At 31.3% G+C, this 15,126-nt stretch overlaps 1 protein-coding gene across 1 annotated transcript; it reads right to left on the reverse strand.

Annotated features, from left to right (window-relative positions):
• LOC139486767 (autophagy-related protein 13-like) lies at nt 1-15,124 on the reverse strand. The gene is made up of 5 exons (XM_071271704.1): nt 14,691-15,124; nt 10,053-10,615; nt 5,070-5,237; nt 4,267-4,597; nt 1-2,754 (listed from the first exon to the last, which is right to left on the reverse strand). The coding sequence occupies exons 1-5, from the start codon at nt 14,841-14,843 to the stop codon at nt 2,545-2,547; spliced, it is 1,425 nt and encodes a 474-aa protein (XP_071127805.1). The 5' UTR covers nt 14,844-15,124; the 3' UTR covers nt 1-2,544.
• Between the last annotated feature and the right edge of the window lie 2 nt (nt 15,125-15,126).

The raw sequence follows: 15,126 nt of genomic DNA on the forward strand, positions 1-15,126 counted from the left end.
TTTGTTTAAAACTTAATAAAAGTATTGTAATTGAATAAAAATATGCACAAATGTGGACACAAAAGCTTTCAGATGCAAACAAAATAGTAAATGCATCAAATTTGCCATGTTCAGTAAAGTAATCACACTTGGGCAGTTATGTTACAGCAAACTTTATTGAGTGTGTAGATAAAGGTAATAACTTGTGTTAGCTTAAAGTCATTATTAGGTTAGGTATACTACCCTCCTTTTGAAGCAGTCTTATCCTACAGACAAATAAATTGGTTACCTGTCAGACTAGTCTACTCTAAAAGGAGGGTAGTTAATCTAACCTAATAATGACTTCACAGTTCAGCTATCAAGCACGCTAACCAAAGATATTAATTTAACCTACACACTTAACACTTAATGAAATCGGATGTAATCATTATTCAATTCACTAATTATAATAACTTACAACAAAAATGTTCATGAACAAATAATGAAATTAAAAAGTTCAAACCAATACTAACAAATGATGCAACAGATTCAAAGATATTCGACGATTTGTCCGTTTTAATTAAGTTTGTTCCGTAATTTGCCTATCTTACGTTTTGTCTGCTGATGAAAAATTATCACTTTAAAAATGTGTTTGTTATTTTTTGAAATAACAGTATGTTAACAAATATGACCAAGAAATGATTTTAACTGAAAATATTTTCCTCACAACTTATTCTTTGTAAAATACTAAACAAATCCACAACATCATAATCAATGTGGCAGTGGCATAAACCTTTATTCTATTTTCATCAAAAAATTGTGTCAAAGCTAGAAAATTTTGAGCTGAATGGCATTTGGATAATTTTGACTTTAGGCAGTTGGAGCTCAGACATTAACACATTTTTTTTAAATTTACATGTAAGTCAAACTATTTGTTATGATAAATATATTTGAACAATTTTAGATTTGTCAAAGTGAAAAAATGACAAACATATTTAGGTTAATGTTACATGTATGTATCATATGAAACTGGATGTACAAAAATCAATGTTATAGAAATCGTGAAAGTGTTTTGCCTCTATCCCATAGGTATTAATTTCAATTGTTTTAGTTAATAATAATAATCATCTTTTGTATACATGTATCGCAATGATTTGTCATGTTTGATATTCATGTTATCTGAAGTATAAAACAAAGTTACCAAAAACCTACAAAATGCACTAACTTGCTATTTGCATCTATGTTGCATCTATGTTGTGTGATCAAAATCTAGTATATTCTTGCACTAGTAGCCATCAGTGAGGTATGAAACTATGGATTCAAGATAAAGAACAGTAATAAAAGTGTTATTCCTTTACATGAAGTTTTGTTGGGTGCTTGTATGTATTTTTTGTTATATAAACTAATTATAAACATCACTTGTTTCCAAATAAATCAATATTTTTTCAATGAACAATGAAAATTGCCTTTCATGAACAAAAGTGTTTTCATAAAATATAGGAAATGATGCACTTTAATAAATATTAAAAATATATCAATATTTATATAGAAAATAATTCTATAACTATGAAAACTGCCCTAATGTTTTCAACATTATTATTTACATGTGTATATATCAGATATTAAAGTCTGTAGATGATACATAGAGAGACTGTTTATGTGATTATAAATACATGTGTACAGTTTATATTCTGCTATCTTTCAAGGTATCTTTCAAGGTATCAGTTGTAAAATGCGCAATTTTCATACTGAGTTTGGCTTAACATGCTAAAAATTAACAACAACACATTTTCTTCCATTGAAAATCCTTTTTTTTTGTGTGTGTAATTTGTAGAGTTTGTAAAAACTTAATATTTAAAATTCATAGAACTTCAATTAAATCAAAGTTAAATTTGAAAATAAAAACAAATAATGAGAATTCATTATTATACTAAGGATACAAATTTTCATGGATCTTGTTGGTTTAGGTAAACATGGTAAATTACAATTTAAAAAAAGGTTAGGTTAGTATAAATTTTTCTTTAGGCTTCATGAAGATGTAGGCAAAAATAATTTAGAAAAATAAAGGAATCTACACTTCTCCATGCATTCTTGTTAAAGCAAAACATCTTAAATATATCATTTATAAACACCACTTTTTAACACTTTTACAAAATAAAAATCATTACTGACAATAATGCACTGGGATCAACCCAAATCATGAATCTCAAAAGTAAACAAACTACCAAACAGTTATCTTTTACAGTAGACACAAACATGACAAACTGATTCAGCAAAAATCACAAACATTTATCTGGTCCAGCCATTCCCCAAATGTTTTTTGGTCATTTTAATTGCACCATTCATCAACAACAGAAAATGAAATTCCAAAACTTCTCCTACGAATCATTCATTCCAGTGAAAATTCCACAACTACACTCATTGCAATGAAGATTTGTCAATCTCTGCCTTCATCAAGTTCATTCAGGTGAAGTTTCAACAACTTCTGCATTCATACCAGTAAAGATTCCTCAACTTTTGCATTCGTTCAAGTAAAGTTTAACAACTTTTCCATTCATTCCGGTGAAGATTCCACCACTTCTCCATTCATTCCGGTGAAGATTCCACCACTTCTCCAATGAATGAGTCAAACTCATATACATTAGATTCAAACATGCTTAACTGGTCTGTAATTTGTTCTAATGTTTCACCAACTGTAGGTTCTTCTGTGAACATGTTCAGACTAGGAGCTAATGAAAAATCACGGTAGAACTTTCCAAGGTCTGTATTAGGATCTGCACCAGCAAATGGTGTTTTCTAAAATAGATAAAAATCATATTTTTTCAATTAATATAAATATAATCTAAAACAAATACGCATAATACATTTCTTTTCACTTTGCATCATGTTGATATGTATGTGGTGTTGGGATTCAAAATTTTTAAACTAACATGTGAAAACTAAATTTCAGAATGATAAAAAAATGATATCAAGAGCATTGAAAAGTAAATGAAAGAATGAATGATAAATGGTGATTTCGAAAATAGATAATCAATACTTTTTTTTTTTTATATTAATGTTTAAAAAATATATATAAGGTACACTGAAACTGAGGTTATTTATAGGTACATTTAGGTACAATAAATATGATATACAATCAAATATCTTTTTACTTGACATTATACAGTCAGGGGTACTACTGGTACAAGTAATTTTTATTTACTTCAAGAAGTAAAAAAAAAAATTTAAGGAATGACTAATATTTTTTCTGTCTATGAAGAAATAACATAAAAAATTTGGTGCACACTGAATAACGTGCGTATAATATTACAGTTATTTCTTATAATTTAATTCTAAAATCCATTTTAAACCGTAGAAAACCATGAAAAAACGTTGATGACGTCACGGTCACATGACTAAATTATGTCTATGGGCAGATAACAAAATAACGTCAGCCAATCAGAAGACACGTTACATCCAAAATTAAATTATACACATATAAGAAAATTATAATGTTTGAATAATCTCCCCTTGATTTTCTCAAAAATTCACTTGTATAAGTAAATTTATCTTACAATCCCACACAAATTTTCAAGTTTTGAGATGTAAAATCATCCCTTTAATGTTTTTCCCCAGAATAGCTCATAATTTTTTATTAGAGTTCAATTTTTCATCTCATTAATGAGGGGGGATAGATCCTTTATCAGGACTCAAGGATCAGGATTTCAGGATTTACCCTTTCGGGATCCAGGAATTTTTTTAAATTTCAGGATGTCGGGATATAAATTTATTTATATTCGGAACCTCAGGATTTTGTGTTTTAAGCCCGAAATTTCGGGATCAGGACCCCTCCTACCTAAATAAAATTCACCAGTATAAGTATCCTACAAATTAACTTATATGTGTATATTTTTTTTTACTTCTTCAAGTAAATAAAAATTATTTGTATAAGTACTAGAAGTACCCCTGACTGTTATATATGTCAAGTTTGTGGTGTTAGGGTTAAAGTTTCATAACTTTAAAAGATTCTTAATCAGCATAATGATAAATGACTAAATAGCATCCCAAATTAAATGAAAGAATTTGAAAGCATAATTTTTTTGTATTTTGGTTTGTTGATAAAAAAATAAGTGGCTTTGAAATGCTTGGAGACAATTATCTAATTATAAAAGAGACCAATTGAGATGATGTTATGTTCTATTTTGTAAGTTACTGACTATTTTGTTTTTTTGTGTATCTTGCCTATCAGCATGGCATCTTTAAGTTACCCGATCTACACCTTGGTAAGTTATTGGTGGAAGACAGAAGACAAATAAACAAGAAACCTACCAATTCCACCATTACAAAATCATCTGGAGGTAATTCTTGACTAATAGAACTATGATTTGACAACACACTCTCATGTAGTTTTTCCCCGTCACCACTGGCGTGACTAGATGATTCTCTCCTGTCACTATCACATGAATCGTTGCGGGATTTTGATGATTTAGAAAGTTCTTTCACATTAAGTACAGTTTTGTCATCTATTTTTATATCATCCTGTATGAGGTTAAGAAATGGAATGTCTTCAATGTCTGATTTACTGTCCCGATGAATTTTGTTGTCAGCAAATGCTCCTATTTTCTGGTAGCTTGTAAAACTTGTCTGTTTTTCTGGATTGCTACAAATATATATATACATGATATAGAAAAAGGTATTCAAATTATGATTGCATTTTTTTTTATGTCTGACTCTCAACATGCTGATATATCATGTACAAAATGTATATACGTTTTTTGTAAATTCACATTGTTTTTTAAAACTAAATTAAAATAAAATCCGAAGGGAAAATATGAATTTTTAGGGTAACTCTAGGTTTCAGCATGAAAAAGTGTGCAAAAATCAAAACTTTTGAAATTTTCATGCCTATCTTTTCATAATGCAGAAAAAAGTAAGCCACATGTGATGTTATCAATAATCTAGCTTGGCTGTAGATGAAAATAATTTTGATGATTTAATTTTTCCCTGAGTTTGCTTTTTTTTTACAAAACCATCACCTTCTGCAGGCATTTGTTATCTACATGTATGACATTACTTTTTTCTCATTAACTAACATGTAACAAACTGAATAGAATCCATGACATATATCTTACCTGTGTGCTTTTGAATCATGATGGTTACGCGGGGATGTGTTGTTTATCCCGATCGGCTGTGATCGTGGGATTTGACTGTTTTTTAGAATATTATCCCCTGGACTGTTTGTAAATGTGAAATCCTGTGTCTCATCAGACCCCTGACATAACTCATCTGCTACACTCTCACTGTAATGTAAAAAGAATATAAAATATGGATATCATGTTAAATTAGAATAACTTTACAATATTCTTATTACATGTACAATCTATTTGTTGTTGGGATGTACAAGTACCAGCCCATGTCCACTCTATGCTTTTTGTTATATATGTATTCTATTTGTATCCATCTCATGAGTTAAGCTTTTTCAACTGATTTTAAGAGCTTGTTTTTATGTTGTACTGTTACACCACTGTCCCAGGTTAATGGATAACATCTTTAACCCCCGCAACATTCTACATTTATGTGCCTGTCCAAAGTCAAGAGCCTGTAATTCAGTGGATGTCGTTTGTTGCTGTGTTACATATTTGTTTTTATGCCCCACCTACGATAGTAGAGGGGCATTATGTTTTCTAGTCTGTGCGTCCGTTCGTCCGTCTGTGTGTTCTTTCGCCCGTCTGTTTGTTTGTTCTTCCTTCCGTGCGTTCGTTCGTCTGTCCCGCTTCAGTTTAAAGTTTTTGGTCAAGGTAGTTTTTGATGAAGTTGATGTCCAATCCATTGAACATGGAAAATGATAGTGCAAGTGGGGCATCCGTGTACTTTGGACACATTCTTGTTCATTTATTTTTTGGTACATTAAAATTAGGCAAACTGCACAAGTGAAGAGGCAGAGGCTACGTAATATGATCAACAGATATCAGCTCTCTAAGTGACCGCATTTTAAATTACAAATGTTTTTAGTGAGAACTTTTGCACAAGTGAACAATAGGATAATGAACAATTGGATATAGGGGGGAAGGAGGGGGGGGGGGGGTGTATTAAACCATCTGTGAGATATTTGTTTGAAAAATAATATTCATTAAAACATTAGAACTTTAAAAGACGTGTGTGCATGTAAAATATTTTGCAAGGTTGCAGCCAATTTTCCTTTTCATTTGCATTTCTTTATCAATAGTTTATAATGCTAAAACAAAGTTGTTTAAATCTCTGATTTAAGCAGATATTTATGTCATGTACTTCAACATTTAAAATATTCAATATATAGATTATAGTTGCATAAAATACAGAAATTTAAAAGCTATTTTCTGAAAATTATGGTCACAGTGTAGAACTTACCAAACAGACCCAACAGATAGTTGGTCAACATTATGTGGCATTGTTATTAAAGTCCAAAATATCAAATAAATTTCCAATAAATTAGAGATGGCTAATTTTTCAAATCAATAATCTTTTGCAAAAAATATTACATAACTGTCAACTTCAGGTCATAATTTATATTAGTGATTAATTGGGGATTTCCTGATTTTTTTTGTCACATGACAGCATATATGAACACATGATAAACATTGATAAAGGGAAGAAAATAAATAAATTACTAAAACTGAAAGCAAAAGAGGAAGTATAATCCAATTCGTTCAAACTATAACCTAATATCTGGGTCAACTCTTAAATTAGAATATTATAGTTTACAGAAAATATGGTAAACCCTAAAGTTTCAATAGCCATTTTATAGATGTACATGTATATATGCAAGATATATATGCATGTGTGTCATTGTTATCCTTTTCAGATGCATATCATACATGTCATAATAAATGCTGGTTACTTGAATTAAATAGAGCTCTTAAGTCTACAACGTCAGAAAATCCATCTGTTCGGACATGAGCTATCTAAATATGTTATTATTGGGGCAGCATTTCAGGGATTTCCTTTAAATCTATAAAAAGCTACATCTAAATATATTAATGCAGCTATATGCACAGTCAACGTTCTTATCTCTCATTTGCTGAATCAATCTATTTATTAATAGGAAATACATTGTACGTTGTACATGTACAAATAATAATGTGACATATTTCATCTTTCCTCCAATCAGATTGTATTATACATGTTATATTTTTATATGGTTTTCATGTAAATATATGAAACCTAGGAAATCATTCAAATACATGTAGTATTATAATAATAATGCATATTTATATCTTTTAATGTTTCTTAAAAGGACAAGAAACAACAATTGTTTCATATCTCCTAGCAAACAAAAAAATAGGCTAGTAAATCATTTGTAAATAGGGAGATAAAATAAAAATAACAAGCTTTAGCAAAACTGCATATTTTTTTTTAATTTTACATAGAAATGTTCCAGACTTTATTAAATGTTCTTCTATAATAAAAATGTAAATATATTGTCCTAGGGTAGGCATGAACATTAAGTGTAGGTTATGTAGCTTTAGCTAGACAAAGACAAGAAACATGACTGAGTCTGACTTATATTTTTCTTTTGGTCCTAGTACATATGTAGTACACCATGTACCCATGCTGCATACAATAAATAACATATGCAGTCTGTGCCAAACAAAATAGGGTTTATCTGACCGAAAAAAGAAATTTTAACTTTCTACCATTTATCAATGTTTATCATGTTTATTCAACTAACAAATATTTATCATGTTTATGTGTACATGTCATGCTGCCCATCAAGGGCCTTTGATTGGAATAATAAATATTCTTATTCTTCTTATTCTCTACTTATACACGTAAGTCCTATCTGATATTTTGTCGGACCACTGACATGACTGAGTTTGGGATCCGCTGCATTTGCACACATTCCCATGTACAATGATGTACAATGTAGATAATAAACATGAAAGACCAAATAAGACACCTTCTGATATTAAACATTTGTTAAATATAAATGTTTCTTTTTTATGTATATACAAAAAAACAAAAAATAAAAGAAGTGTTCATCTAAAAATAATTAAGTTCTGGGTTTACCTCCATATCATCCCTTAATGTACATGTAGCTTTAATACTTACATCCTCATGATCATGTACATGTACAAGTGAATTTACTTAATACTCAAAGAATGTGTTTGGTTAAGTACTGTTTAAGCATGTAAAACAAAGATATTTCTGGTTAAGCACCATTCGAGTCAAAAACATTTCTATTGATATATTATCTACAGTGGCAGGGGGAAAAAATCTTAGGGTAACCCCAGTTTTAATTGTTTTAAATCTCATCATGTAACAGATAGAAATTATCAATGACAATAAAATCCTACAAAAAATTGCCACAATGGAAACCTCTAAAATTAACCCCACAAAAGGAAATCTTTCTACAGACATGACAGCATATGCATAAAAAATATTTTTTCTTCAAAAATTAATCTTTTTACCTTGGATAGCTACGTAATCTGCAAGTATACCCTATTTTCTGCCAGGAAACAAAAACATAGTACAAATGTATAAATACACTACAATGTATTCGTTACATGTATATAAGATAAAATAAAAACTTTTTTAAAAGGTCCCATATGCATATAATGTAGGTCACAACCAACATGTACAGTTGCACTCAGGCCTTGGACAAACGTTGGATGAAATAGAATAATTTATTAGTTTACTTTATTTTATAATTTAGATTTTATACATGCATTATATATGTTACACATGCAATAACAGGTGACTTCAGAATGTGAAAAATAACGTAACTAAGGAATTTTAAATCTTGTTAAGCATGTTAAGGGTAGAAAGTTTCAGACTTAAACATGTTGCATATGAAACAATATTTTAGCATACATGTACATCTACATCAATGTACATCGACATGTATCGATATCCAACCCAACAGAACAAGGTTCCAATTTAATCAATGTTCATTTTCTTGGTTACATGTATTAACCTCAAAAACATCCTGCTTTCTGTTATGGTGGGCCCTATTACTAGATCATATACAATACCATTTATCTTTAGTTGGTACTTATACATACATGTGCATTATCATGATTATATTTGAGCATTGTGGTGGCAAAAAGTATATTTGATTCTAATTATATCATTAATAAGTCCATTTGTACCGTACCCCTCTACAATTTGACAAGAAAAAAGGAAAGATATTTTATAACTTTTTTTGTATTCAACATGTTCAATGAAATCTTGATGCCTCTGATACACCTTTGACAGACAGGCAGTTTTTAATACATGTACATGTAAGTTAACTGACAAATCAATCAGATCAACCAAGGCAAACAATGTAAAGTGTAGTATCATCAGGATCATTATATTTTACTAAAGGCTAACAGCAGATCACAAAATCGTCAGCCCCTTGCTGTCTTGATAATTTGTAGGCCGGTGTCACACGCGATACACTTAACAAAGATTTGAGTGCAATACTCATCCTGTTGTACACAGCATATGAGACTTTGACATTAGGATCACAGCTATCGTGATTAAGACTGATGAAACATGTATCATGATCATTATATTTTACTAAAGGCTAACACTATAGGGAAGCTTCCTTAACTTTGTTTAACATAATTACCATGATTACTGTCATCATGGTCATGACTGGAAAAATTATGAAAGGTATATTTATAAGATTTTGAACGTGTACATTCATTTGACATTACATGTACATAAAATAATAATTTGGAAAGTTTTTAAGCTACATTTTGTATTTAAGGGATGTATCAATATAAATGTAATGGTTATTATTTGAATAACTGTAATTTAAGGTTTAATTGTAATTTACAATGATTATGTAATTCTTTTAAAAAGGCAGAGGTCTAATTACATGAATTATAAGGGTTGTTATCAATAATGTTTCTTATGAGTGGAGTGATATAATATATATGTATAAAACTGATGAGTCTGATGTACAATGTACCTAATGAATCCTCAAATCTATTATTTCTAATAATAATTCAAAATACACGTACATTTTGTACATGTACCACCACTAATTGTTACTTTAAGCTTGTAACATCTGGGTATTTACTTTTATTTTGCCATGTATCTGTGACAAATTTTGAAGATAACAAAAACTCTTTAAACTGTGTACTTACTTTCTTTTATATCCCAAGGAACAAGGTTTGGGGGTTGTTGGTCTCTTAGGACTAACATTGTCTTTTTTAAAATGGTCATCTTTTACTTCAAAAGGTATTTCTTTCATAGTTTTCTGGGGTGTGATTAACAGTTTTGTTCTATATGCTAAATTAATATTGATGGTTCCAACTGGTGTAGGGACAGATCCAACCTTTGCTGTCTTGTAATCATCTCCAAGCATGAAAAATTGAGGTTCTCCATTATAAATCTTGTAGCAGATCACAAAATCGTCAGCCCCTTGCTGTCTTGATAATTTGTAGGCCGGTGTCACACGCGATACACTTAACAAAGATTTGAGTGCAATACTCATCCTGTTGTACACAGCATATGAGACTTTGACATTAGGATCACAGCTATCGTGATTAAGACTGATGAACCATGTTTCTAGAATCATTGTGTCTCCGTCAGCTGTCTTTAAAGATATTTCAACACATACACTTTGTCCCAGTAGAGTTTTCTGTCCAGCCAGTGTTTTCTTTGCCTCATTGTGAACTTCTGAGATATCTTTAATTGCCAAATTGAACTGAAAAAAAATATTAAACAATTTTGTACTTTAAATAGTTCATGTATTGTATATTTACATACAACTGTTGTAGCATAAAGATATACATGCGATGTACTAAAAGGGCCTGGGAAAAAAAATACCATCAGTGTACATGGTGTATATCAGTGCTCCAGCTAGAAATCAAAAGGGGCAGGGTGCCAGTGGAGGGCAGGGCACTTTTTATAATAGGAAAAGGCACTGCTCATTTCTTTTGTTTACGTTTCTGTGTGGATCACAAGTTTGCACTGCTCATTTCATTTGTTTACGATTCTGTGTGTATCACGACAGGGATGATTCCAGGTGTTTTCAAATGGGTCCCTTGAACATCAAATTGGGAATTTTTTAAGCATTAAATCTAAGACGAAATAACATTATTTTCCTGTAAAAACGGAAAATGTATATTATTAAGTTTAACCTGTACACTGATATTCATGTAAGTTGTAACATTTTGAATAATTCTGGATGGGCTACTGTTATTACATGAATATCATTGAACATGATGCACCAGTCTAGCATCTTAGCTATAGTTACCTAGGCCTATTACAAAAACATACATTTCAGCTAACATAAACTATAGAAAAAAATCATTCATCAGGTATTTTTTCAACAGCAGGTAAACTCTATACATTTACCTCGATTCAATTAGATTTCAAATTGAACTGGTCAATTGTGGAATTCAGAAAAGCAATTACAAAAGTTCATATACTTAATTGATAAGATATTTAAAGCATTGAACCTGTGTTCTTTAAAATTATTTGAATCATCTTCAAAACTTTTGAAATAGTTCCATAATCATGGTAATGATGACATCGTATTTCATGAATGGTCTGTCATCAACATTATTTTCAAAAAAACGCTCAAACTTTTGTCTTTTGAGGAAATAATTTCTTTTACAAAACAAGTTTTCATCATGTTATATAACCAGCTCTGCTGGGCGATCTGCTTTTAAGAGATCGGCGCCCATTAAACTTTATCCATCAACGTTTATATCAAAATTTGAATTTTCTCTCTGCCGAGGTCTGCTTTGACACCCATTTTTATCAACCTGCTGGGTGATCTGCTTTTACAAGATCAAATACTCCTATAACATATTATATATATTAATCAATTGAATTCGGCTGATAAAATTGTTTGCCACATTTTGACATTATTAAATCGTTGTTAATAGAATGTGATCGTAAACAGCATTCTTATCTGGATTTTAAAACGTTGACAACAAACTATGAAAAATTATAATTGCCTTAATCGGTGACAAAAACTTTTCCGGAAATATCGATTTTTATTTTATTTTCCTGAATTGGGAATTCATTTTCATGTACATTTTTTGGGGCCGCTGGACGATTTAAGGGCCGCTTAGCCGCCCTAAACTATATAGTGGAATCATCCCTGCACAAGTTAACATTCTTTTTTTTTTTACTATATATGCAGAGATGCAACTAATCGGACCTAAGGGGCAGAATTTATGCAGGTCCGGCAAAACTCGTAGCTGTGCAGGACCTGATAGCCGGCAATATTTAAGTCCGCTTGGGTCCGCCAAAACTGAAATCCCCGTCGGCCCCGGCAGAGTATTTTGTTTATAAAATTGCGATCATCTTTAATAAAAGTAAATGTCCTGTTCCCCCGCATTTTCTAACTCCGGGAACCAGTATTTCCGCCCAGTAATAGTCTTTCGTACCTTGTCCATCTCGCCCCGAACAATTCTCCGTATTTCCGTCATGTTTTTTGTTTTAGAAATTCGCTCTCTAGGAAGGAGGTCTATTAAGCATAGTTGATAAGTTCAGGAAATATGTCATGGCCGATAAAATTAATAGCATAATTTCATTTGATTTTTGAGTGAAAATATGGGTCTGGCAGAAATTTGATGGGTCTGGCAAAACTTGGTACCCTGTAGGCCCCATTGTTTGACAGGAAAAAAAAACTGTTTGCATCTCTGTATATGTTGTCAATAAACATGATAAAGATGCATAAGTTGTTGTTTTGAATATTTATTCAATAAAATTTGCATTAGAAAAGTAATTCATACTACATGTTCATAAAACATGGCAATACACATTCATACATCACATCACTGTCATGACTGTTAACCAAAAGAGGCAAAATAAACTTCCTATTCTTCCCCTCCCCCTCTCCTTCCAAAAAAACAACATCAACTAAACATCTCATAATTTAGCATACATGAAGTGGTATTTCAAAATTTTCAGCTAAAGTTTGGCCCTCAAAACTTTTATTCATTGTTTGTGTCTTGGAATTATTAAATATAGCTTCATCTGTTCATTTCTCATAATAGTTTACTTTAACACTACCATTTATGTAGAAATTTAAGTACAAATATATTTCTTACTTTAGATATATAAAAAAGGATTACTAAAAGTATGATTATCAAAAATAAATTGCAATATATTTTTTTTTGTTCAAAGACAGTTACAAATGTATTAAACATGTTATCTTTAAGGTAATGTACACATGCACACATGCCACAATAAAATCAGTTACAGAAAATAAATTTGCGATGAAAACATCCAGTGAATGATATAAATAAAGTGGAAATAGATCTATAGACTTTTTTTTTTTTTTTTTCATCTCTGTTCTTATTTGAAAACAACACAGTGTAAATTTTATAGTCAATGTGCAGCACCCCTCAATTTCCTTCTCTCTGGTACCCTCACTCTACATATTCAGGTCCAATCATGTCTTGGAAGATTTTCAGTTGCACAGGTTTGTCTGTTCAGGAACATTTTTAAGGTGAAAACAAGGCCATAAATGCATAATTACAAAACCCTGGTTATGTAGCTCCAATTAAGGCTTAAAAAAAATAATGTTGTGTTTCCGACCACCCCCTTGAAATTTTGAAGGGACGGTAGGTAGGGATTTTTTTTTTTTTTTTTTTTTTTTTTTTTTAATAATATTATGCTTCATTGCTGTCTCGGTTTTGCTTAAAGGCATGGACACTAGTTTAGGATTTAATAGAAAGAGATTGACTACCCACTTTAAAAATCTCCCCGAGATAACTTTTAGTTTACCCCTTTTAAAATCCCCCTGAAATAACTTTTAGTTTACCCCCTTTTAAAATACCCCTGAAAAAAAACTAAGTCCAAAACTAAAAAAAATTTGGGCAGCACTTCCCCTAAGAAATTAGCTTTTTAAACCCAATTCCCCTATTTCAGGACCAAAAGTTTGGGATTGTCAGAGAAAGAAATTGAGAAGATGTGGGGCAGATTCATTTATAGGAACATGAACCAAACATCATCCCAAACCTACAGATAGACAAATATATTACATACACTGTTCCTGGCAGGACACGTACTTTCTTTTGGCAAAGCATCTGTGGCTTTTCATCAGAATGTCTAAAGCGTTGATTGGCTGACCAGTTTCAGATGGATTAATATCATGTTCATTTTGAAGAAGGGTCTGGCATGCAAATTTGATAAATTTAATTCCAAAAGATTGCATTGTTCCAACAGTTGTGTACGTTATTGTCATCAATCCCCAGTCATTTTTCTCCGGTCATTTTTGCCGGTGGCCGAGCACAAAATTTGTGTTGTGTTTTTTTTTTTTTTCATCGATGTTAGACATTGGATGAATTTCATTGCTAATGTCAAAAAAGGTGTTACTTTCTGTAGAATTTAAAAATATTTTTATCTCCGCGAAATGGTCATACTTTCCGCGTTGTGTTGCCATGTTCAAACACTGACAAACGAAAATAACTACTGCGCATGCTCCCGCATATATAATTAGCCAAGAAGATTCCACTTTCCAGTACATTTCTAAAAATAAGCCTCGAGTTTAAAATTAGCGTTGTTTTCTTTTGGGGCGATAAAAAGATCGAGGGACTTAGAATTTTTTTATTTTCTTTCAGAAAAAACGGTCGGTAGGTATACAAATTATTTTTTTTCCAACATCAGCTTTAAAAACTTTTGAGTCGGGGGCCTGAAGGACGGTCGGTCGGGTGACCGGAAACACATTTTTTTTTTTAGGCCTAAGGGTTTAAGTTCACTTAAAAAATAAAAGCAAGGATGCTAAAATAATAATTTATCTCTGTATCCTAATTTCTTACCCAATCTGCTCCTGTGGCACTAAGCTTAGATTTAGTTGATATTTTTTCTCCAAGTCTTGACTGAACTATGATCTGCAAGCTCTTGTAGATGAGAAACTTTGTAAATTTTTCCAAGTCTTTCCTATCTTGATTACTTAACTTTGACCCTGACATAATGATGATTGGTGTAATAATACCATAAATGACTGTCACTGTCAACAGTTGAATTTGATGAAACCAAAGTATGTCAAACCTTAATTCGACTATTCCCGTCGGTTTAAATCAATGACAATATGTCATTTGAACCCTTTATGACCAAGCCACTAATTTGCAACAATTATATGTCGAATTAAATTTGCAACTTAAGCATATTCGCTTATAATCTAAGCTTTGTTTCCACATTTTCGCTTTGTCAAGTGCCATGTTTACACGTTGAAATTTGAAAGGTCAAGGGCAA

Source organism: Mytilus edulis, chromosome 8, assembly GCF_963676685.1.
Source record: "Mytilus edulis chromosome 8, xbMytEdul2.2, whole genome shotgun sequence".
NCBI lineage: Eukaryota > Metazoa > Mollusca > Bivalvia > Mytilida > Mytilidae > Mytilus > Mytilus edulis.

What these genes read in the sequence shown, in the direction of transcription:
- LOC139486767 (XM_071271704.1), bottom strand. Translation starts at nt 14,843, where the DNA reads ATGTCAGGGTCAAAGTTAAGTAATCAAGATAGGAAAGACTTGGAAAAA. An exon ending in CATGATTCAAAAGCACACAG is followed by an intron (nt 4,598 to 5,069) that starts GTAAGATATATG and finishes ATATATTTGTAG; the next exon opens with CAATCCAGAAAAACAGACAA. An exon ending in ATTTTGTAATGGTGGAATTG is followed by an intron (nt 2,755 to 4,266) that starts GTAGGTTTCTTG and finishes TATCTATTTTAG; the next exon opens with AAAACACCATTTGCTGGTGC.